The sequence below is a fragment of the Aphelocoma coerulescens genome, chromosome 10 (assembly GCF_041296385.1).
Source record: "Aphelocoma coerulescens isolate FSJ_1873_10779 chromosome 10, UR_Acoe_1.0, whole genome shotgun sequence".
NCBI classification, from domain to species: domain Eukaryota; kingdom Metazoa; phylum Chordata; class Aves; order Passeriformes; family Corvidae; genus Aphelocoma; species Aphelocoma coerulescens.
Window position 1 is genome coordinate 19,442,333 of NC_091024.1, and position 20,255 is coordinate 19,462,587.

Here is a 20,255-nt window from a genome sequence, read left to right on the forward strand (position 1 = left end):
GCCAGGGCACACACGGGGCCACTCCCCCTCAGTGATTCCAGGGGATTTTTCACCATCTCCCTTTACAGCAAAGGCAAAGCTGGGACAACACAACCCTACGCCTGCCTACAAGGGAAGTATCAAACAATAAGAAACACTTTATTTTAACTTTACAACATATAAATAGACAAATCTGTGCTTTCCAATGGAGCTTTCCTTCCCCCTCCCATCCCCAGGGTCCTTGTGGCAGTGCCCCAGCCCCTGTGGACTTGGGGAGGAGAGCAGGGCCGAGCTGCAGCGGCCAGTCGGATCCATCCCGAAGGATCCATCCTGACGGATCCCGGCCGTCATCTGCTCAGGTCCCGGCTGGCGCCGCGCCCGCACAGCATCCGCTCCTCTGCCGAGAGCCCGGCAAAGAAGGGGTGCAGGAGGGCTTCTGAGAACGTGATCCGCTGCGAGGGGTCGAACTCCAGCATCCTCCTCATCAGGTCAAAGAGCTGCGCGTGCTCCAGCGAGTCGTGCAGCATGTACGTCTGCAAGGGACGCGGGGCCTCAGCCCGAGGGCCTGGGGCCAGGGCTGCCTCCCATCCCAAATACAGCACCCCCCTTTCCCTAATCTCCATCCTGCTTTAGCCAGACCGGGATCACTGCAGCTGAGAGCTTGGGGCTCCCTACCAACCAGTTACCATGGAAATTCCCATCCCTCAGCCCCACAGCCCGATCCAAGAAGGGGGCAGCACCTACCCGCAGGGGCTTGCAGTTCTCCTGGACGTATCGCCCATCAGACGTGTTCTCATCCCACACCAGGTTGCCATTGTGGAAGTATTTTTGCTTCCTGCACAGGGAAGGTGGGGATCAGGCAGGATCTTTCCCTCCCTTGCAGGTGAGGGCAGAGGATTGGTGTTCTGAGCCGCAGCCAGGTGCCTAGGTTGAGCTCAGGACCAGGCTCTTACCGAGTTTTGTGGACCATGTGAGATGGAAGCGGCCCCAGGATTTTTTCCATCATGACAAGATGCTCACGGTTCTCGTGGGTCTGCAGAGGAACAGAGCAGTGCTGGGTTAGTCAGAGCTTGGGGAGCTGGTGCCAAAAGGTTTGGCACCTCTGCAGGGACAGGGGAGAAAGCATTCCACTCTTCCTCTCTTGCTTTTCCCTTTCTTCAGAGAGTAGAAATAACCTGAACCTAGAAGTGAGCTGAAGCCTATCCTTCCAGCAAGGCACTCCTCAAACCAGCCTTTTTCCAGGGCTCATTTTCACACTCAGCTTCTGATTTTTAGTGCCTCCTGTGTTTCCCTCCCCCTCACCTCATTCTGAGCCCTTTTGGACATTAAGGCTCTCAGGGAACAAGAATCCTACCTGGAAGAGCGTGAAGCCACGGTAATACTCGAACAGAATGCAGCCAGTGCTCCAGACATCACATGGCTGTGCCCAGCCCAGCTCTGCAAAGAAAATCAAATTAACTCTGTGTCCCAACAAACCCCACCACGTCTCTCCTTGTCGAAACCACAGGGATTCCACTCAGAGCTAGAAATTCTCTCTCCGAGAGCTGGAGCGCTCCCAGGCTGGCTGTCCTCCAGCCAGCATCATCCTGGGCCAGCTGCTCCCCTGTGCCCCGCCCCGAGACTCCCCAAAAGGTGCAGTTCTCACCCAGAATCACTTCTGGGGGACGGTAGTGCCGGGTGGCCACGATGGTAGTGTGGTGCTCGTGGTCGAAGGTGGCGCTGCCAAAGTCGGCCACGCGGATGCTCGTGTTCCGGATGGATTTCTCCTCGCAGCTCTGCAGGCAAAGCACAGGGCAGGGGCAGGTGTGAGAGGAGCCCCAGTGCTGCCGTGGCTGCAGCTCCTCACAGGGACCGCACTGTGGAGTTCTGAGCTCTCAACACCCCAGGGCAGCGTTATGGAAAAGCCCCAAACACTGCAGGCAGCCTTAAGGCTCTTAGAAGGCCTGGCAGGAGGAAGAGGCCCGAGTTCCAGTTTGTCCTGCTACCCAGAGCAGGGAAGATGCAGTTCCTGCAGGGAGGGGAAGGCAGGCCATTCCTGATGCAGCTGCTGCTCCCTGGGACACAACCCACCTTGTTCTCGTTGTAGAGAGTGTCAAAATCCGAGTTGACAAACAGGATGTTCTCTGGCTTGAGGTCGGTGTGAGTCAGCTGGTTGTCGTGTAGAACTGCGCAGAGGGAGGAGGACAGAGAAATAAACCTCTCCAAGAACCAGAGAGAAGCACCCCACAGCTTTGCCCAGCGCAGTGCCACGGCAGCTCCTCCCCAGCTCCCTGGAAGCCCGTTCTGGGTCACTCACATCTCAGGGCGTGGCAGAGCTGGTAGGCCATGTGCCGGATCTGCGGGAGGGGGTACGGCTGGAAGTTGTTCTCCTTCAGGAACTCGAAGGTGTTCTTGCCCAGAAGCTCGAAGGCAATGCACATGTGGCCGTGGAAGTTGAACCAGTCCGACATCAGGACGCACAGGCTGGGCACGGAGAGAGGCAGGGGTTAACCACCCTCCAGGGATCCCAGGACAACCACTGGCCCTGCTCCTGACCAGTTCAGGAGTGGCTGGTGAGCAGAGCTCCGAGCCAGCTGACTCAGGAGCACGGGGAGACACTTCCTGCTTTGCTCAGCCACCTTCAGAGAGAGCCCCCCAGTCCCTGAGGGACAAGGCAGCAGAGGAATGGGACCAGTTCCCCTCAGCACAGGAGGCACATCCTCAGCCCTGTGTTGCTTTGTGGTACTGGGAACTTACAACTTGTTCTCCTTGTCCTTCTCTTTGATTTTTTTCAGGACGTTGATTTCCAGCCTGGCAGCCTCTCGGTATTTCCCAACGTTCTTGATGATTTTCAGTGCCACCTGTGATTTGCCTCTGTAAGGGAGGAGACACAGAGTCAGACACAAAACCCGTGCTCAGCCCACAGGGAGAGGCACATCCCATTACTCCAGGCACGTTGTTCTCATGCATCCTTTGCCCTAACGAAGCTCTGCTGGCCACTGATGCTGCTCGGGTGGTGGCTAATGGGAAGTGGAGGGTTACTGCTGGGTAACACTCCCACTCCTGCCACAGTAGTCCCTGTGACTCCAGCAGCCACCTGCCCTCTCCGACCGTGCCAGCGATTCCCAAGGAGGCAGGAGAGCCCCGCGGCTCCTGCAGCAAACTGACCCCAGGGCTCGGAGCCAGACGAGAGGTCAGGAGGGCACCGGGATCAAATGTAACCACGGGGGAGGTCACAGGAGAGAATGGAGCAGTGCCCTGGCAGATTAGGAGGTCACAGGGCCCACCCCTCAGCGGGAGCTCACTGCAGCACAGCCTTCCACGGCTGGGGCAGGGAGGCTCAGGCTGGAGATCAGGGAAAAGCTCTTCTCCAGAGGGCGCTGGGCACTGCCCAGGCTCCCCAGGGAATGGGCACGGCCCGAGGCTGCCGGAGCTCCAGGAGCGTTTGGACAGCGCTGCCAGGGGTGCACAGGGTGGCACTGCTGGGGTGTCACACAGGGCCAGCAGCTGGACTTGGATGATTCGTGTGGGTCCCTCCCAGCTTGGGATATTCCATGATTCTACTCTCCGAGCACCTGCTTCCCTTAACACATCAGCCTGTAAATTTTGGAGGGCGCTGAGGTGTGGCCCCTTCCCCTTGCTCTGAGGAATGCAGTGACACGTGGAAGGGGACAAGTTTGGCCCCGTGGAGCCCAGGTGGAACTGGGCTCGTGAGCAGCTGGGCTTGATGCTCGAGGGCCAAGAGGTGCAGGAAAGGTGCCCACCTGGCATGGTCCACACACTCCACCACTTTTCCAAAAGTGCCTTCGCCAAGGCTGCCGACGATTTCATCTAGGAGAGAAAACAGCAGCGGGTGTGAACCCGGGGGGCTCGGCCAGAGCTGGGCTCCTGCAACTCCACAGCAATAAAACATCAAAGCAAACAAAAGAATTGTCTCTCACTGCTACACTCTTTAAAACTCAAGTGTCTAAGCTCTGCCTCAGGCAAGTTACTGGTCAGTAAATAAAACACTAGAGACCCCTCCAGTACAGGACGAGAGATCTGGGCTAACCCGGGGGTAAAAGTAGAGGTAAAGTTTTACGAAAGGTGGCTGTACATCGCTCTTGAAGCCAATCGCCGATCCTGCACACCAGGTGACCTTCCTTGTCATCTTCCACGCTCCTGCTGCGCTTACTGCTCTGTTGGCTTCTCTGCACACACCGCCCCCCAGGACGGCAATCAGAGCGGTCATTCAAAGGTGGAGGACGACGGGGCGCCGGTGGGTGGATTTTCCAGATCCCAGCATTTCATAAGGCACACAGCATATATAACGATAGGGATATTGCAAGGGACACGTCAAGACACAAACTAACTTCAAAACAGAAAAGTCATCAACAGCTACAGGTATGGCAAGAAAACTTCTCTCATTAGCTACGGCCTCTGGCGCCGCTGCCGCCGCTCGGGCAGGAAAGGCCCCCCTCTTCCAGGATGGCAAGAGACAGCGGGAAGGTGGCTCGGCGTGGCACCGCCGGTCCCCACAGAGGTGCTGCCAGAGGCACGGGACAAGGAGGCCTTGGCCAGCTGAAGGTCACTTCTCTGCTGGCAAGCGTGGTGAGTGCTCACTTTGGACAGGCTGCCCAGTAGAAGCCACAGTAGCAGTTTTCCCTCTGCGCATCCTGCTCTTCGCGCCTCGGCAAAAGCAGCTCCAGCTCCCCAGAGCTGTGTCCTGCCCTGGCTGTGACCCAGCCCTTCCCCTCCTGACAGAAGCAGCTGCCACACTGATCCTAAATCCACGTGCCCAGCTGGCTGCTCACAGACCCGCTGGGGCACATCGGCCTTGGGGGCCTTGTTAAGGTTCCCCAGGGAACGCTTCAGGCAAGGTCTGAGGTGGCGTTCACCCCCTGCTACTGGCAAGCTTCTACTGGAAAACCAGCCCAACATTCCTGCAAGGAGCCGGGGTCCACAAAGCCAGCTGCCCTAATTCCTCACCTGGTTCTAGTCTGCTTTAAAAATAGTTACAATCCCTGCAGCTGAAGGAATTCATGGAAACCTTGACATTTCCATGCCTGAGCTTCTAGCAGGCTTCTCTTCTGTGCCCCTCTTCCCCCCCAGCTGGTCCAAAATAATGAGCTAAGATCAAAACTCCCCAAAAAGTCAGCTGCAACAGAGGAGGAGGTGGAAGGAGAGCTGGGACAGCTGTGAGGTGTCAGAGGACTGAGCTCCTGGCAGCCCAGACCCGCTCAGTGTCCCCACCGCACACCCCCCGCGCCGCAGCGCTTCCGTCACAGCCCTGGCTCCCTCAACACCAAAATTCCAAAGTCAGCTGGAAAGGAACCAGGAGGAGGAGCTCAGGGGTTCCCAGCCGTGCAGGTTATCCAGCTGCCGGGATCAGAGCCGCTCCTTCAGTTGTGGTAACATTTCAGGTGGGAGGGGAGTGTTCCTCAGAGGAGGGAAGTGCTGAAGTGCTGTCTGACACCTCACACCACTTCCAGGGTATTCCTGGGACCAGCCCCCCCACCCAGCTCCAAATATTCCCGGTTAATCCTTGGAAGGAATGCTACGTCGTAACAACACGCTTGTGAAGTTTGCAAGAAGCTGAAATGCAAGCGGGAACAGGGAGAGAGGACACACGTGTGCCCTTGGAAGGTGGGACTCTCTCTGACAACTAAAACAACTCCAGAGCTCATGGATCCCACCTGGAAGGGGATCCAGGCACGGAGCCAAACCGAGGAATGCTGCACACCAAACCCCCCCAGAAGCAGCAGCAGCCGTAGGCAGAAGCAAATCCCTGGCTGTGGATAAAGGCAAGCTGTACGGATCCCTGGGAGCAGGGCTGGCCCTTGGCCAGGGCTCTCCCTTGTCAGCCGTCACGTGAGTGCCACTGGAAGCTCTCCCTGATCCCTTCCCCGGCCCTAAAGAACACGGCTTAGTTCCCTCACGCATTAAGGCTACAGGGGCTGGCCCAGTAAAACCCCACCAGCTACGAATGCTCCCCGCTGACCACGACACAGATTCGGGACTTTACATTCCACAAACACAGAAACGGGGTTCGAGGTACTCACCCAGAGCGCTCGGAGCTGGAAGGAGGCAAGAACAGTTAAACCCTGAGCTCGCTGTGGATGCTACTCACCGAGGAGGCACTGCTACAAGACCTGCTCCTGCGTCTCCGGCAGTGGTGCTGGTATCTCTTGGGCCGGTGCTGCTCCCTGCCCCTGGAGCGCCGCCAGTTCCGCGGGCGTGCCGGGTAATATTCCTCCCCGAAGGACGGGCTGCGCTCCTCGAACCTGTAGGCATCGCTGTCCCGCCGGCATCTGCGGTGGTAAGGCATCCTCTCATGGCTGCAGCACACAGAACAGCGCCCTTAGCAGCCCGGCAGCGCCGAGGCCCGCTGAACCGCACCGTGCTCAGCTCAAAGGGACTCGGGAACCGCCAAGGCCCAACTCCTGCGTGGGGCACCCCAACGAGCCCACTCTGCGCCTGGGAGCCTGTTCAGTGCCTGATTCACCCTCTGGAGAAAAGCAGCTTTTCCTAAGATCCGACCGAAACCTCCCCGACACAGCTCCCTGCTGTTCCCTCATGTCCTGTCTCTGATCACCACAGAGAAACCCTCCTGCTCCCACCCGCTGTGGCAAGAGCTTCAAACCTTTCTGCACCTCAAACTCTGACCACGAAGGAGAAGTTTTTGAGAGGAAACAGTGTGGCACTCCCACATTCTAAGGAGCTGAGAGTTCCTGCTGGGCTGCGGGCCTCGTTGTGCACTGCCATCCCTGGCAGTGCCCAAGGCCAGGTTGGACAGGGCTTGGAACAACCTGGGACAATGGAAGATGTCCCTGCCCATGGCAGGGGGTGGCACTGGGTGAGCTTTAAGGTCCTTTCCACCCCCTCAACGCTCTTATGATTCCACATCACCTGAGCCAATGGTGCCACCACACACGGGTGTTTGTCATCGTCCTTCCCTCTCGGGAAGGTGTCTCATTAGTTCTTAAACAAACGAGGAGCAGCAGCAGGGCTCTGGCTGTCACCCCAGGGGACACTGGAGGTCCCAAAGCCCCAAGCCCTTGGTGTGCACACACACACAGCAGCTCCACGGATCCTCAGCAAGAGCCAGAAGGAAAACCTGTAACCGAGCTCCTGCCCCTCGAGCAACAACCTCCCAGGACATCAGGAAAACTTTTGGCCAAACTCTGCACCAGGAAGGGCCAGGAGACCTGAGACCAAGCTCAGCTGTGTTGCTGTTTACACGCAGGTGTCACACACGAGGTTTTGGGTACGGTGTGGGCACATCAATGATGAGAGCAGCTCTCCCTGCCCCAAAACACCAACCAGATTTCATGGGAGTCTTGCTTCACGCTCCGCTGAGAAAGGAGCTGTGTTTTAGGTAGCAGATGTTGCAATAAAAGCAGCGCTTTGGCTTCCCAACGATAACCCCGGGCACGCTCCAGGCCAGGTCGATGCCGTCACCCAGCAACGGCTTTGCCAGCCAAGACCTTCAGCCTGGAAAGGGGAATTGCTGCTGTTTGCACCCCTCGGCCCTGTCAACAACAGCTCCGCTGCTGGCAGCTCAATGGGGCGCCTGGGGGGCTCATCCCAGAGTGGGTCAAAATTCCAGACCGTGCCAGGGCAGCTGTGGCTCTTGGTCGCTGCTGAAGTACCCAAAACACAACCCCACGGCTCTGTCCAGCATCGATCCAGACACGCCTCAGTGCAGCTCTGCTGGGTGCTTTGGACGGACACGGGAAGCAGAAATAATGACCTGAAGGACTCAAGTGCTCAGGTCTCCTCAAAGAGGCTGAGGCTAAAGGGACAAGATTGTTTTCACCCAACAAAAGCCTGGTTTTGCCCAAATCTGTCCCAAACTACCCATCAGATGAAAAAAAATTGAAAAGCCTGTTGCGTGCGCCAGCTCTATTTCACAATCCACCTCCTTCAAGTAAACAAAAGCCAGGCTGGGGAGAGAAATTAATCCGGAGAGCATTTCAGGAATTTAAAGATGAGCTCAGCTCCTGCCTGGCTGCACCTGCCCAGTCCAACCACTGGAACCACACCAGTGCCAGCACCACCACCAGCCCACTGCGGCCGCACGGCTCCGGCCTCTGTTCCAGAACCCTCCTCTTATCAGAGGCCTTATCCCGCTTCCAGCACCTAATTGTCCCTGTGGAAACGCTGAACAAAGAGAGGATCAAAGGTAAAATCCTGAACCGAAGCAGGAAAGATCAGTCAGTGGTCGGATCATTTAGCTGGGGTCCTTTCTGAGGTGAGGAAGCAGTGCTGTTGCTTGAAATCTGATTTTAATCCTGTCAGAGAGAAGCGGGTTGTCAGGAAAGACTTTAATGCCTCCACAGCATGGAAACGTGATTCCAGGGCAGGCTGTTCCCTCGTTAATATGAAAGCCGTGGCTTTGGGAAGAACTTTAGCGTGGCAGGGAAGGCGCACACACACACACACACACACACACACACACACACACACACACACACACACACACACACGTAAGCCCTTCGCTTCCATCCCTGGGATTTACAGCTTTACCGCTGATCTGCGCCAGCGGGGGAAGGCCCGCGGGCTCGGCACGGGGGTTCAGGGGATGATCACCCTGCCCGCAGCGCTCCCACCTCCTGGATCGCGATCGCCGGGAGAGGTCCCTGCGGGGCGGGTACCGCAGCCTGCCCTCGTACTCCCTGCTCCGCGACCGCCGCCGCTTCCACCGGTGCCCCAGCTCGCCGTCCTGCTCCGGCGACCGGAACCTCCTGCAGTGATGCATCTGCGGGCACAAGAGCACCCCGGGGCTCAGAGCGGAGCCCCCGGAGCGCGGGGCCCCCGCCGCGGCCAGGCCCGCCCGCGGCTCCCGGGGCTTGCGGGGCCGTTGCCCGCCCGGGCCGGGCCGTTCCGCGCCCGCCGCCCCTCGCGTCCCCGCCCCGCTCCCTTGGCTGTTCCCTCCCCGTTCCCTTGGCTGTCCCCGCCCCGCTCCCTTGGCTGTTCCCTCCCCGTTCCCTTGGCTGTCCCCGCCGCTCTCACCGCCGCCCCTGCGGCCGCGCTCGGCGGGTGCGGCCCGGCCCGGCCTGGCCCGGCCCCTGCGGCCCCGCAGCGCCGCCGCTTCCGCTTCCCGGACGGGGTTAAACCCGCCCCGGAGGGACGGGCCGGGGTTAAACCCGCCCCGACGGCACGGGCCGGGGTGGGGCCGGGGTTAAACCCGCCCCGGAGGAACGGCACTGAGGTTAAACCGGGACTGGGAGGAGCGGCAGCGGCCGTAAGGCACGGCCCGCGTCACCCTGTCCTTCCTCACCGCCACCATCCTCGCCCCCAGCACGGCCTTCTCCCCTGCTCTGGCTCACCGTGCTCGTCAGGGCCATCCTCGCCACAGCCTTCCTCTCCATGGCCATTCTCACCTTCCTCGCCACGGTCTTCCTCCTTGCAAGTCTGCCTCACCTCAGCATGACCTTCCTCACCAGAGTCTGCCTTCACCATGGCAAGCCTCTCCCTCAGCATGGTCTTCTTCCCTTCTTCATCTGCCTCACCATGGTCTTCCTCATCACGGCTTGTCTCACGCAGGGCCTGCCTTGCCGTGGCCATCCTCACAACGATGACCTTCACCGTGATGACCCCCACAGTGACAACCCTCACCACGGCCTTCCTCCCCCTGGTGACCCTCCCATGGCCTTCATCATGGTGGCCCATGGACAGGAGAGAGAGCTCCACACACGTGATCATTCCCAACCCCTTCATTTATTTATCAACTACTCATTAGGGCCAGCAATCAATTAAAAAAGCCGATGGACACCTTTATCACCAGGTGATATTGGCATGTCCTTGCGGCTCCCCTCAGGTGTGTCCCAGCCCGGGGGGTGGCGATGGTGGGGTGGGAGGGGCAGGAGATGCCACCACCGTGGTGGCCACAGGGATCCCAGCTGGGTGATTTTCCCTCCTGGCTCCTCCACAGCCAAGATTCCGGGTGCAGCCTCTGAGCCGGGGGCAGTGGATGGAGCAGACACAGCTCCTCTTCTCTCCCCTGAGGCTGAGGTCACCTCAGATGGGCTTGGTCCCCTCTGGAGCCGTTCAGGATGGGCTTGTGCCGGCCACCACTGATCTCCAGCCCCGGAGATGGAGCCCAGACTTCTCCCCCGACAGTGTGTGGGTGACACCTCCCCTCTCCACAGCTCGGACACCTCCTTGGCTCACTGGCCTGAGTCCTGGGCAAGCCCTGCCTGCGGGCTGTGGCCGGATCAGGGTCCGGGCGCGTCGGGCAAGATGCGGTGCCAGCGCTCCAACTCCAGCGGTGCCCGGGTGCACATGTCCCTCCAGTGCAGCATCCCGGTGCCAGGGGCACCTGGCCCCACCTGGACACGGCCCAGCGCGGAGCCGCGGGTGTGGAGCCGAGCCTGGGGCAGGACAGGGCATGGGGACACGGCTGGTGGCCTTCCCTTATCCCGAGAGCAGCCATCCCACCCCAGAAACCTCGTAGGGCTGGCAGGAATCAGCTCCTGCGGGGGCTGAGCCCGCTGGGGGCAGGAGCACAGGTGAGCCAGGTCACCTCCTCAGCCACGGTCACCTCCTCAGCCACGGTCACCTCACCTGCATGACAATGAACTCCAAGGCCAGCTGGTGCTGCTGGATGTCCCCCGCAGGGACGCTGAAGAGGAAGGGTGAGTTCCACACGGGGTTGTAGCCGCTGCTGGACTTGCTCTCCTTGGTGTCGATGATGTGGCCGTCGTGGTAGAGGTGGATGATGACGTAGTGGTCTGGAAATGGAGACAGAGCCCTGGAGAGAGGGAGCTGCTCTGGCCACACCCAGGGAGGGAGGCCGGGAGGCAGGAGTGGTGCCTGGGGGGCTGCAGGACCCCCACGGGGCTCTGTGGAGCTGTGGGGAGAGCACGGAGCTCCTGGGCTTTCACCCACCCCTCCCTTCTTGAGAGCAGAGACCTCCAAAGCCCTCAGCTCACATCCCTGCCCACATCCCAGAGAGCAGGGAGAGCCAGAGGTGACAGCAGCCAGCAGGACAGGAGGCCGCATGCTGATTTTTGACCATAAATAAATACATTTCAAGCACTTTGGGGCCATAGTGGAGATACCTAGATCCGAATTACGCTCCCTGTGCTCATTTTCATACCGTCAAAGGATCACAGAGCGGTTTGGTTTGGAAGGGACCTCAAAGATCATCTCATTCCAGCCCTCTCCCATGCTTGGAGAGAGAAGTTTGAGAGGAATAAGAGAACCCGCCAAGCAAAAGGAGGGGAAGGTGTTCCCTGTGCCCACCTGGGCATGTCCTGTTCCCTGTGCCCTACCTGGAGCGCCCGGCACGCGGGAGAGCCGGCCCAGGGCCTCTGCCTTGCGGAGCAGCACCTTGATCCGCCCGGCCAGAGCCTGGTGCTGGAGCAGGAGGAGGAGCTGGCCCAGGGGTCTGGGAGGCGAGGGGAGGACGCTGCAGCTCAGCCCGTGGGCACTGCGGCACTGGAACGGGAGGGGCGAGCAGGAGATGCCGTGAAACCTCCTCCGACCTCACCCAGTCCTTCCACCTCCGACCTCACCCAGTCCTTCCAGCCCGGCGGTGCTCGTCCCCCAGCAGGGTCGGGGATGGGCAAAAATGAGTGAGGAAGGAGGGTTTGATGCCCACCATCAGTGCGGGGATGGTGCCAGAGCTCTGCGTTCGCCCCTTCCACCCCAGCACTCCCCGAGGATGAGGTGCGTAGCCCCGAATAAGGCACTGACTGCCACATGCACACACCAGGGGTACCCTGGCGGTGCTTGAAGGCTCTGCCTCTGCCCGTGGAGTTCCAGGGCTCTCAGATCAAGCAGAACTCAGCCCAAACACTAAAACCGCTGCCGTGCTGACCTTGCTGAGCTTGGTTTTGGTGCTCGCCAGCTCCCAGGAGTAGCTGGAGGGGGCCCGGGGGTCCCAAGAGGCCTCGGCGCATGGGAACAGGACCTCGCCCACGAAGGAATCCTGGAGGCTCCGTGACCTGGCGTAGACAGCAAAGCGCAGGATGCAGCTGCCCAGCTCCTCCGGGCCGTACGGGCCGAACCGGCACCGGCGCGGCTCCCGGCGGGCGGGGCGGAGGCTCCGGCGGCGCACGGACACGCGCCGGGACAGCGGCGGCCGCGGCACCAGCGACACCTTGACGCGGGAGCCCTGGTGGCCCTGGGGCAGGTGCGACACGCCGAGGATGGTGACGGTGAGGGTGGCCTCGGGCAGGGAGTAGCACAGGTCGCAGTGGAGCCGGGGACGCTGCCGGCAGCGCGGTGAGGACCCCGGCACGGGGGGGACCAGCGGGCTCTGCTCGCCGCAGAGGAGTTTGGTGCTGGCGATGGTGCAGCGGCGCTGGCACAGCCCCGCCAGCTGCGGGAGGAAGGGGAGGGTGGGCAGGGATGCTCTGCCGTGGGGCGAGCCCCCGCGGGATGCCGGCGGTGCCGGGGAAGCCTCTTTGTCCCGGGCACCCGGCGCCTCTCCCGTCACCTCCTCGCGGTGCTGCTGGATGAGCACCGGCACCGTCGCCGCGGGCAGAGCCGCTCCCAGCTCCACTCGCTCCCGGCCGAGGAGGCGGCCCGGGCGCCGGCGGTGCCACCAGCACATGGCACAGCCCAGGAGGACGCCGAGGCAGAGGAGGGACAGCCCCTCCCCGAGGGACAGCTGCAGGTGCGCTGCGGAGAGAGAGAGAGATGGGCACCGTCAGCGGCCGGGTCTCGCCAGGGCTGCGCCAGCGCGGCTCTCCCTGGGTGCGGCAGCAACTGGGAAGGGCAACACGCGGGTGCCCCTCTCCCCCGGGACCCTCTCCCCGCTCTCGGTGAGCTGGGACTGAGCTGGAACATCCCAAAGCCAGAAGGGGGGACAGGAGCCGGCGGGGCCGGCGCCGCGCTCGGGCAGCCTGGCACGGGGCCGGGGCTAAAACAAACCCGGCCTCACCCCGGGAGTGATAAGGGCCGTGGAAAGCGGGGACTTATCAGCGCCGCTGCCAGGCTGACGCAGCTCGGGCACGACCAGCCGGGCGCTGGTGGGGGCTCAGAGGGTGTGGAGGGGAGTGGGGGCACAGGCAAGGGGGGATTTGGGGTGTCCGGGCTGGATTCAAAGGGGCAGCGGCCCCTGAGGGGTGAGACAACCCAAGCGCGGTCCCCAAAGAGGGGAACCTCCTCCCTGAGCTGTGCCCCTGTGGGTGATGACCTGGGCTTTGTCCCTCCCAGCAGGGATGTCCGCAGGGTTTGGGGCTCCCTGGAAAGACGGCATCCCTCCACGCTGGGCATTTAGGGAGCAGGGAAGCAAATTCCTGGGCATCGGGGCTGAAGCTCCTTTGGAATTTAGTTCCTGGGTTTCAGAGCTGGCACCTGTGTGGCTGTGCTGGCAAAAACCTCCCTGTGCCCAGAGCTGGCAGCTGGAGTGAGGGATTAAGGAGAACAGGGCCGGGACAAAGCTGTGCCAGAGCCTGAGCCGGGTCCCACGCTGGGATGGGGATGTCAGAAGGAGAAAAGCAGGCATTGTCTCAGCCCGCGGGGCCGGGCCTCCGTGCCCAGGTGCCTTAATCCGCGCTGGGCTCTCCCCAGCCCTTTGTTGTTTGTTCGGGAGCCAGGTCGTGGCTGGGATCAGCTGAATGGCGGCGTTTAGGGCGGGATGGAGGGAAGGGGCCGCGGTGGGAACTTGCCTGGGGGATTATATTCCAGCCCAAACAGCGCCTGCCGGTGCCGGCGGCCGTCCAGCCCTGGGAGAGCGAGCTGGGAGGGCCGGAGGAGCGTGTCCAGCCCGGGCGCACGGACCCACGGGGATCTGCAGGGCTGGAGGGTGGTGGGAATGTGCACCGGACCCTTGGGATGCCCGCTTTGGGGTGCGGGGCGTGCAGGGAGCAGCTCCGCCACGCAGGGGCTGCAGGGCTTGGGGTGAGCAGCACGGAGCCGCTCCTCGCCTGAGCCCAGGTGTGTGCGCACCCCCGGGGCCGGCGGAGAGCCCCGTCCAGCTGCCGCTGGATAAAGCCCGCAGCGAACCCCGCGGGAGGCGGTACCGGACCCCACCTTACCTGCTCCGGGCATCGGGGGAGTCCTTGAACCGCCTCAGCCGCGCTCCCGAGGGGAAAAGCCGGGGCTGGGAGAAGCCGAGGCCAGGAGGGGTGGGCAGGACGGGAGGAGAGGTGGGGGAGAGGCTGGGATAGGCTGGGACCGGAGCCCGGCTGAGCCCGGCTGCTGTCCCCGTGTGCGGAGCTCACCGGCAGCCGGGGGACGAGGGAAGGGCGGGCAGGAGAGGTTCTGCTCCCACGGGGTGACTCCGGGGGCAGGATGAGGAAGGTCGTGGGCTCCATCCGCTCCCCGGCCCACACTGGCGGGCCCCCGGCCAAGGCAAATGCGGGCACGGGGCATCGGCAAGGCTGGTACGGCAGGGACGGGGAACAGCTCCCCTCCCGCCGCCGAACTGGTTCAATGACTGGAAAAACAGCGTCGGGCGCTGTGCAAACAGCGAGGCTGCGGGGAGGCATTAAATGTGCTTTTTGTGGGGAGCAGGTGGTGACAGACGAGGGATTTGGGAGATGGGTAAGGGACAGGGGCGGGGACAGCTCCAGCGACACCTGGGAAAGGAGAGCCCGTGTGGTTCCTGTCAGGATCCAGCCTGGAAGCGCCATCGTTCCAGCTCACGGGGACCCAGCCCAGCTCCAAACTGGGAGCACAGGGCCCCTGCAAGGACAGGCCCCAGCCTCCGGGAATATCTGGGAATTCCTTAAACTCAGGGAGCCAGCCGGGGGCACAAAGCAGGCGTGGGGGTCACGGTGTGAAGAGGTAGAAGTTTATTGGAATATAAACATTCAGATAACCTGTAAGATAGAAAAAACCCAACAACAACATATACAGACACTTGTTGAAAGGAGACGTTGAGGTATTTATCCACCGCCTAGGCTATCACATTTGTTTTTATTTACTTATTTTATTTTATTTTATTTTTTAAATAGGTAAGAAAAACTAGTAGCAAGGCTGCTGCAGCTGTTTGGAGAGGAGAACATCTGATCGCAGTCCCCCGGGAACGCGCCCGCGCAGCGGCCGAAAGGACCCGGTGTGACACGGCCCCGAGCTGCACACGCAGCCTCCCCCTCACCCCGAGCCTGCCCCGCAGCCCCGGAGCACGCTCGGGATGCCGCTCTCCCCCTGGAAGCGCCGGAGGCTGCGCTGGGAGCAAGCTGGGGGTTTTTGGCTGCTCGCTGCCAAGCCCGTGGCTGGTGCGCGGAGCTGGGGGAGGATGGAGCAACACCGCGAAGCGGAGCACTGCCCTCGGGAACGTCCTACTCGCAGCATCAAACCCTGAGTACTACACCGGGCTGGGGCGGCCCCCGCTCAGCCTCCCCCGCTCTGCTGCTGGTTTCCAGCACCCCGAACCCAAAGCCTGGCAGCTCAGCAGGAGACCCGCAGCTCAGGCTGCCGGGGCCAAAGCCAGGCTGAGGGAAAGGGTTAACTCTTCACAGTCTGGATGGTCCTTGTCACCCTGGGCTGGGAAAGGACCAGTTTATTGTTGCAGCTTATTTAACTGAGGTATCTGTTACGCTTCCCGACCTGATTCTTTCCCTGAATTGGATACAAAACAATCTGTTAGTCCCTGGCTAGTTCCAGTCTAGGTTGAGTAAAGCTTATAAACATTAATACTCTAGTAGTGTCCAAGCAGTTCAGTGATTCGAGTGCCTTTCTGTGCAAGAAAACACAACGTTAGCAAGTGAGACAAAGCAACCCCACCCCGGAGCAGCCTCTGCTCCCCAGGGCTGGGGAGCAGAGCAGAGGGAAAAGCAGAAAGTGCCCCAGTCCCACTCAGAGGAAACAGCCCCAACCCCACCCCCGAATACAATAAAAAAAACAAAGGAAAACAAAAAAAGGGGGGGGGGGGAATAATCTGATCGAGTCCCAGAGGCTGGAAAACCCTCCAGGAGTCTGCGAGGATGAAATGCCGTGGAGCCTGCGGGCTCAGCCCGGCTTCCCCTGCCCCCGGGAAGGGCACCGCTCCCTCTGGAGGCAGCTGGATGGGGCAGCTGGGAGCAGCATCCCTCTCAGGACATGTGCATTCCCACCTTCTGATCCCAGAGAGTCCTCAGGGCTGCGGGGGCAGGACAGCCCCTGGCCATGGCGTAGGAACCAGCACGAGGGCAGAGCCCAGAGCCGGGAGAAGCGAGGCCAGCGCACAGATCCAAGGGCCAAGACTGCTGCTGCCCTTTTCCCCGCTGTCCTGCCATGCACATGCCCTGGGATGATGCTGGAGCTCGGCTCCTGCTGGCCTGGAGGGTGGGGAAGCCACTGCTCCTTCGCTCAGCCTTGTTTGAACCTCCTGTCTTTGGTGATAGATTTAAAAGTGGAAACAGATAGAAGCAAACACAAAGTCAGCAAACCCGCCTATTAAACCCCCAAGCGATAGGATATGCCAATACTTCCTGAAGAGGTTAAAAAAGCCACCCCAACACAAACAAAACCAACCCAACAACAAGTACATATCTGAGGTATTTCATCTGCTCAAAAAACCTGACCTGGGCCTGGAGCACGGGAAGGACGTCACCAGGGCGGGAGGGATGGGAGGGATGTCACCAGGGCAGGGGGCCGGGGCCAGGAGCGGCTCCGGGCTGGGGAAAGGCCAGAGGGACACGGGGACAGCACGAGGCCACCTGAGCTGCTGCTCCACGGAGCCAGGGAACTCCAGCTCTGCTTCCAGCCGGGGAGCCCAGGGAAAGGCCAAAGAAAGGCTGGATTCCCCGTGCTCTGCTTCTCCCCAGAGACAAGGGGGTCTCCCCTGCTCGGGCACAGTTTGAGGGGGTTTGTTCAGAGCCCCAAATCCCCCGTGGGTCACATTAACCACAGCACCCGCACAGGTGCCCAGCTGGGCTCCATCAGCACCCATGTGCTCAGCTCAGCCCTGCAGAGCTTCCAGAGCTGCCCAAGGGAGCCTGGGCCAACCCCGGTGACGCTGCCACAGGGGCGGAGGGGCAGGACACGGAGCCCCAGCAAGCCCAGGCTGTCAGTGTCACTGGGGTGAGCTCCTCAGGGGGTGCAGGACACTCAGGGGCATCCAGGACTCGGCTGAACGGAAGGGGTGAGGTGGCACCAGGCAGGACCGAGCAGCTGATGGTGCCAAAACCAAGGACAGGAGCAGCAAGGACGCTCGGGAGCCTCCCATGAGGACACAGCAGGAAGGGACATGAGCAGTTTGCCACAGGAGGATAGGGCCAGGCACCCCCCCGGCTCTCAGGATTGTCAAAACACGGAGTTGTGGGTGGGAAGAGCCCTCGTGGCCCCTGGTTCCAGGATTCCAGGAGTCCCTGCCCCAGCTCCGGCCCTTTCCCTGCCCTGGTGACGTCCCGGCCACGCCCGGACCCGCGGCCCTGGAGCCCATCCCTGATTGAGAAACGCCAGGTGTGCCCCCCCTCCACGGGAACACCACAAACCCTGCGAGGAGGAGGAGGAGGAACAAAGAGCAAAAGGGAGGAAGGAAAGGGGGGGAACGAAGTAAAAAATGCCGGACAAAGAGACGAAGGAAAACTCGCTGGCATGGAAAGGTTTCACCACCACCACCACCACCACCACCACCACCATCATCATCCTCCTGTTGCTGGCCAGCCATGAGAGCAGGTTCCTTGAGATGAGGTATCTGTGCACTCCTGCCCGGCTGCTTCGGAGCCGGCCGGGCTGGGACAGTGCCCGTCAGAGGGACCAGCTGGTGGAGGGCTCTGCGCCGGGCGTGCCCCGCGATGAGGTAGGGCTGGGGGAGCAGTGGGAGCTGCTGCTGCTGCTGCTGCTGCTGCTGCTGCTGCACGAGCTCTGCGGGCCCGAGCCGGCCAGGAGCTGCACCACGGGCTTCTGGGCAAACAGCACCCCTGCGGGCACACAGCGGGTCAGGGGCTGGCACGGCTGGGAAAAGGGAAGGCGTTCCCACCCCATGGATCCCGTCCCGGCGGGGAGAGGCTCGGGGATAGGGCTTGGTGTGGCTCCGAGCGCGCTCCCGAGTCAGCGCTCCCTGGCACTGGAGCCTGGCACAGGGATGGTATCCCTAAGGGAAACAGATCCCAAATGGCCTCTGCCTTCGGAGCAGGGAAGCAGCCCCCGCTGGGGTCAGGGTCAGGCAGGGCCAGGCCTCCCACTTGGGACTGGCCCAAGGATGCGCAGGCGGGACCTGCAGAAGGGAAACTGCTCCAGCGGAGCGCAGGGGACATTCCTGCTGGGAAAGCCAAGTGAAGCCCCTCCGTGGAGAACAGGGACAATGCTCCTTCCTACCAACACTGCCAGAGAGATTTTAAAACCCTTCCCTCAGATTTTACAGCACTGACACCAAGCGAAGGAGCAGGAATCGCCTCCCCCTGCTGCGACTGAGCAGGGACCACCCCATCCCACCCATCCTGACCCCAGGAGGGCTCTCCCATTCCCAGGAGGGCTCCCTCATTCCCAGGAGGGCTCCCCCGCTCCCAGGAGGGCTCCCCCATTCCCAGTTGGGCCCCCCCGTTCCCAGTTGGGCTCTCCCATTCCCAGGAGGGCTCTCCCGTTCCCAGGAGGGCTCCCTTGTTCCCAGGAGGGCTCCCCTGTTCCCAGGAGGGCTCCCCTGTTCCCAGTTGGGCTCCCCCGTTCCCAGCTGGGCTCTCCCGTTCCCAGGAGGGTTCCCCTGTTCCCAGTTGGGCTCTCCCATTCCCAGGAGGGCTCCCCTGTTCCCAGTTGGGCTCTCCCATTCCCAGTTGGGCTCCCCTGTTCCCAGTTGGGCTCTCCCATTCCCAGTTGGGCTTCCCTGTTCCCAGTTGGGCTCTCTCACCAGCGTAGGTGGTGCCATTGATCTCCACGGACATGTTGATGCTGCCGATGCCGTTGGGGGACAGGTTCAGCGCCGCCGCCGCCGAGTCGGCCTTGTCTTGTCCCAGGAAGGGAGGGAGGCAGAGTTAGAGGGCAAGATCCCATTCCTTAGAGGGCAAGATCCCATTCCTTAGAGGGCAAGATCCCATTCCCTGCACTCCCCAGAGGTGAGCACAGCCCCGCTTTTGTCGCCCCCTTTTTCACCACACAATGTCCACGTTCCAGAGCGGCTGTGGCTGCCCCTGGATCCCTGGAAGTGCCCCGGGCCAGGCTGGATGGGGGTTGGAGCACCCTGGGATAGTGGCAGGTGTCCCTGCCCATGGCTTTGAGGTCCCTTCCAACTCAAGCCATCCCATGACAAGGCTACAAAGGTGCTGAAGTGCTTCGGTGAGGCCAGGAGCCCACTGGCATTTGGAATTCCTTCCCCGAGGGCCAAATTCCCATTCCCCTCCCAAGGAACACACCAGATGAGCCCATGTTTAACTCGCAGCTGGATTTTGGGTGGCTGGGAGCTGCTGTGGCTTGTTGTGCTCGGACTGCAGCAGCTCCAGTGACCACTGGAGGGAGGGAAAACCCAGGGACGCTCCATGAAAATCAGGATTTTCCTCCGTATCCTCAGCCTGGGCAGTGGTGGGCAGCTCGGGAAGCAGCAGTGCAGAGCAGAGCAGAGTTTGCAGTGGTGGTTGAGGGGAGCTGAACACCAAACTCTTCCAGGAGCTCCTGAACCTCCACGAGGGTGAGCCCGGATTTTGGGATTGCTCTTCCACGGAGGGCAGCAATGCCATACCCCCCTAGAAACTCCACATTATTAACACCGAACCTAAATGTTGTTAATCAAGCCATGCTGTGCTTATCAACAACACCTCTCAGAGCACCTCCCAAAGCTCCGTCAGATTTTTGGGGTGCAGTGGGGAAAATGAGGTCACAGAAGACACAGCCCTGCCCCCAGCCAGCTCACAAAGGTGGGAATCCCATGCCTGAATCCGCAGGGCCCAGCCCCTTCCTGTTGGTAGGAACTGCAGCTGTTCCCAGCGTTTGGATTTAGGAATCCAAATCCAAACCCAATCCAAATCCGGGGTGAAAGCAAAGTGGGGTGAGAGGGAACGAACATCGCTGGATAAAACCTGTATTCCCTTCCACTGGCAATTTTGGTTTGGATGTGACATTTAGGTGGATGCAGAGCTGCCAGGAGCTGGGAATCCCAATCCCACCTGCTGCTGCTGCTGCTGGGTCAGAGGGATCTGCTTTGACCTTTCCCATCCTTATTTGTGGCCAAGCACCTCAAACCAAGAGCAGCTCTTCCCTTTCTTCCAAGCCGTGCCAAACTTGCCTGGCCTTGTGCCTCCTCCCAAACCTGCAGCGCCCAGGGGGCTGAGGCCTCTCATTTCCATGGATCAGAAGCTTTGGAGGAGGCAGCTGTTGGGGCTGGGGTTCTGCCTGCCCAGTGAGGGCACTCCCCAGCTCCGGGAGCCACTCTAGCCCAGCACGGGCCTTTCCGGGGGGACTCCCCTCTCCCAAAGCATTTCAGGAGAGCATTTCCCAGGCCATGA

At 61.1% G+C, this 20,255-nt stretch overlaps 2 protein-coding genes across 3 annotated transcripts in view; both read right to left on the minus strand.

The window, feature by feature from the left end:
• Positions 1-117: 117 nt before the first annotated feature.
• Positions 118-9,031, minus strand: CLK3 (CDC like kinase 3). Of its 2 annotated transcripts, none has more exons than XM_069026111.1 (13): positions 8,953-9,031; positions 8,550-8,698; positions 6,068-6,248; positions 4,055-4,148; positions 3,723-3,789; positions 2,716-2,832; positions 2,276-2,442; positions 2,050-2,144; positions 1,625-1,754; positions 1,334-1,416; positions 933-1,012; positions 724-814; positions 118-512 (listed from the first exon to the last, which is right to left on the minus strand). In XM_069026111.1, the coding sequence occupies exons 2-13, from the start codon at positions 8,696-8,698 to the stop codon at positions 327-329; spliced, it is 1,440 nt and encodes a 479-aa protein (XP_068882212.1). In that variant the 5' UTR covers positions 8,953-9,031; the 3' UTR covers positions 118-326. The 2 variants fall into 2 exon arrangements, with proteins under 2 accessions (XP_068882212.1, XP_068882211.1); XM_069026110.1 differs by having other exon boundaries at positions 6,068-6,275.
• Positions 9,032-14,667: 5,636 nt separating this feature from the next.
• ARID3B (AT-rich interaction domain 3B) overlaps positions 14,668-20,255 on the minus strand; it is a 30,897-nt gene continuing 25,309 nt past the window's right edge. The window contains exons 8-9 of the mRNA XM_069025222.1: positions 18,668-18,763; positions 14,668-17,744 (exon numbers count right to left, since the gene is read on the minus strand). Coding sequence (XP_068881323.1) covers positions 17,572-17,744; positions 18,668-18,763 — 269 coding nt within the window. The 3' untranslated portion in view covers positions 14,668-17,571. The remainder of the gene's footprint in view (positions 17,745-18,667; positions 18,764-20,255) is intronic.

Bases quoted from the DNA above. Each gene is read 5' to 3' on its own strand.
- CLK3 (XM_069026110.1), bottom strand. From the start codon at position 8,698: ATGCATCACTGCAGGAGGTTCCGGTCGCCGGAGCAGGACGGCGAGCTG. The intron at 6,276-8,549 runs GTGGGAGCGCTG...TGTGTGCTGCAG, and splicing joins CGGCGATCGCGATCCAGGAG to CCATGAGAGGATGCCTTACC. The intron at 2,833-3,722 runs GTGGGCACCTTT...CCTCCCTTACAG, and splicing joins GAGTGTGTGGACCATGCCAG to AGGCAAATCACAGGTGGCAC.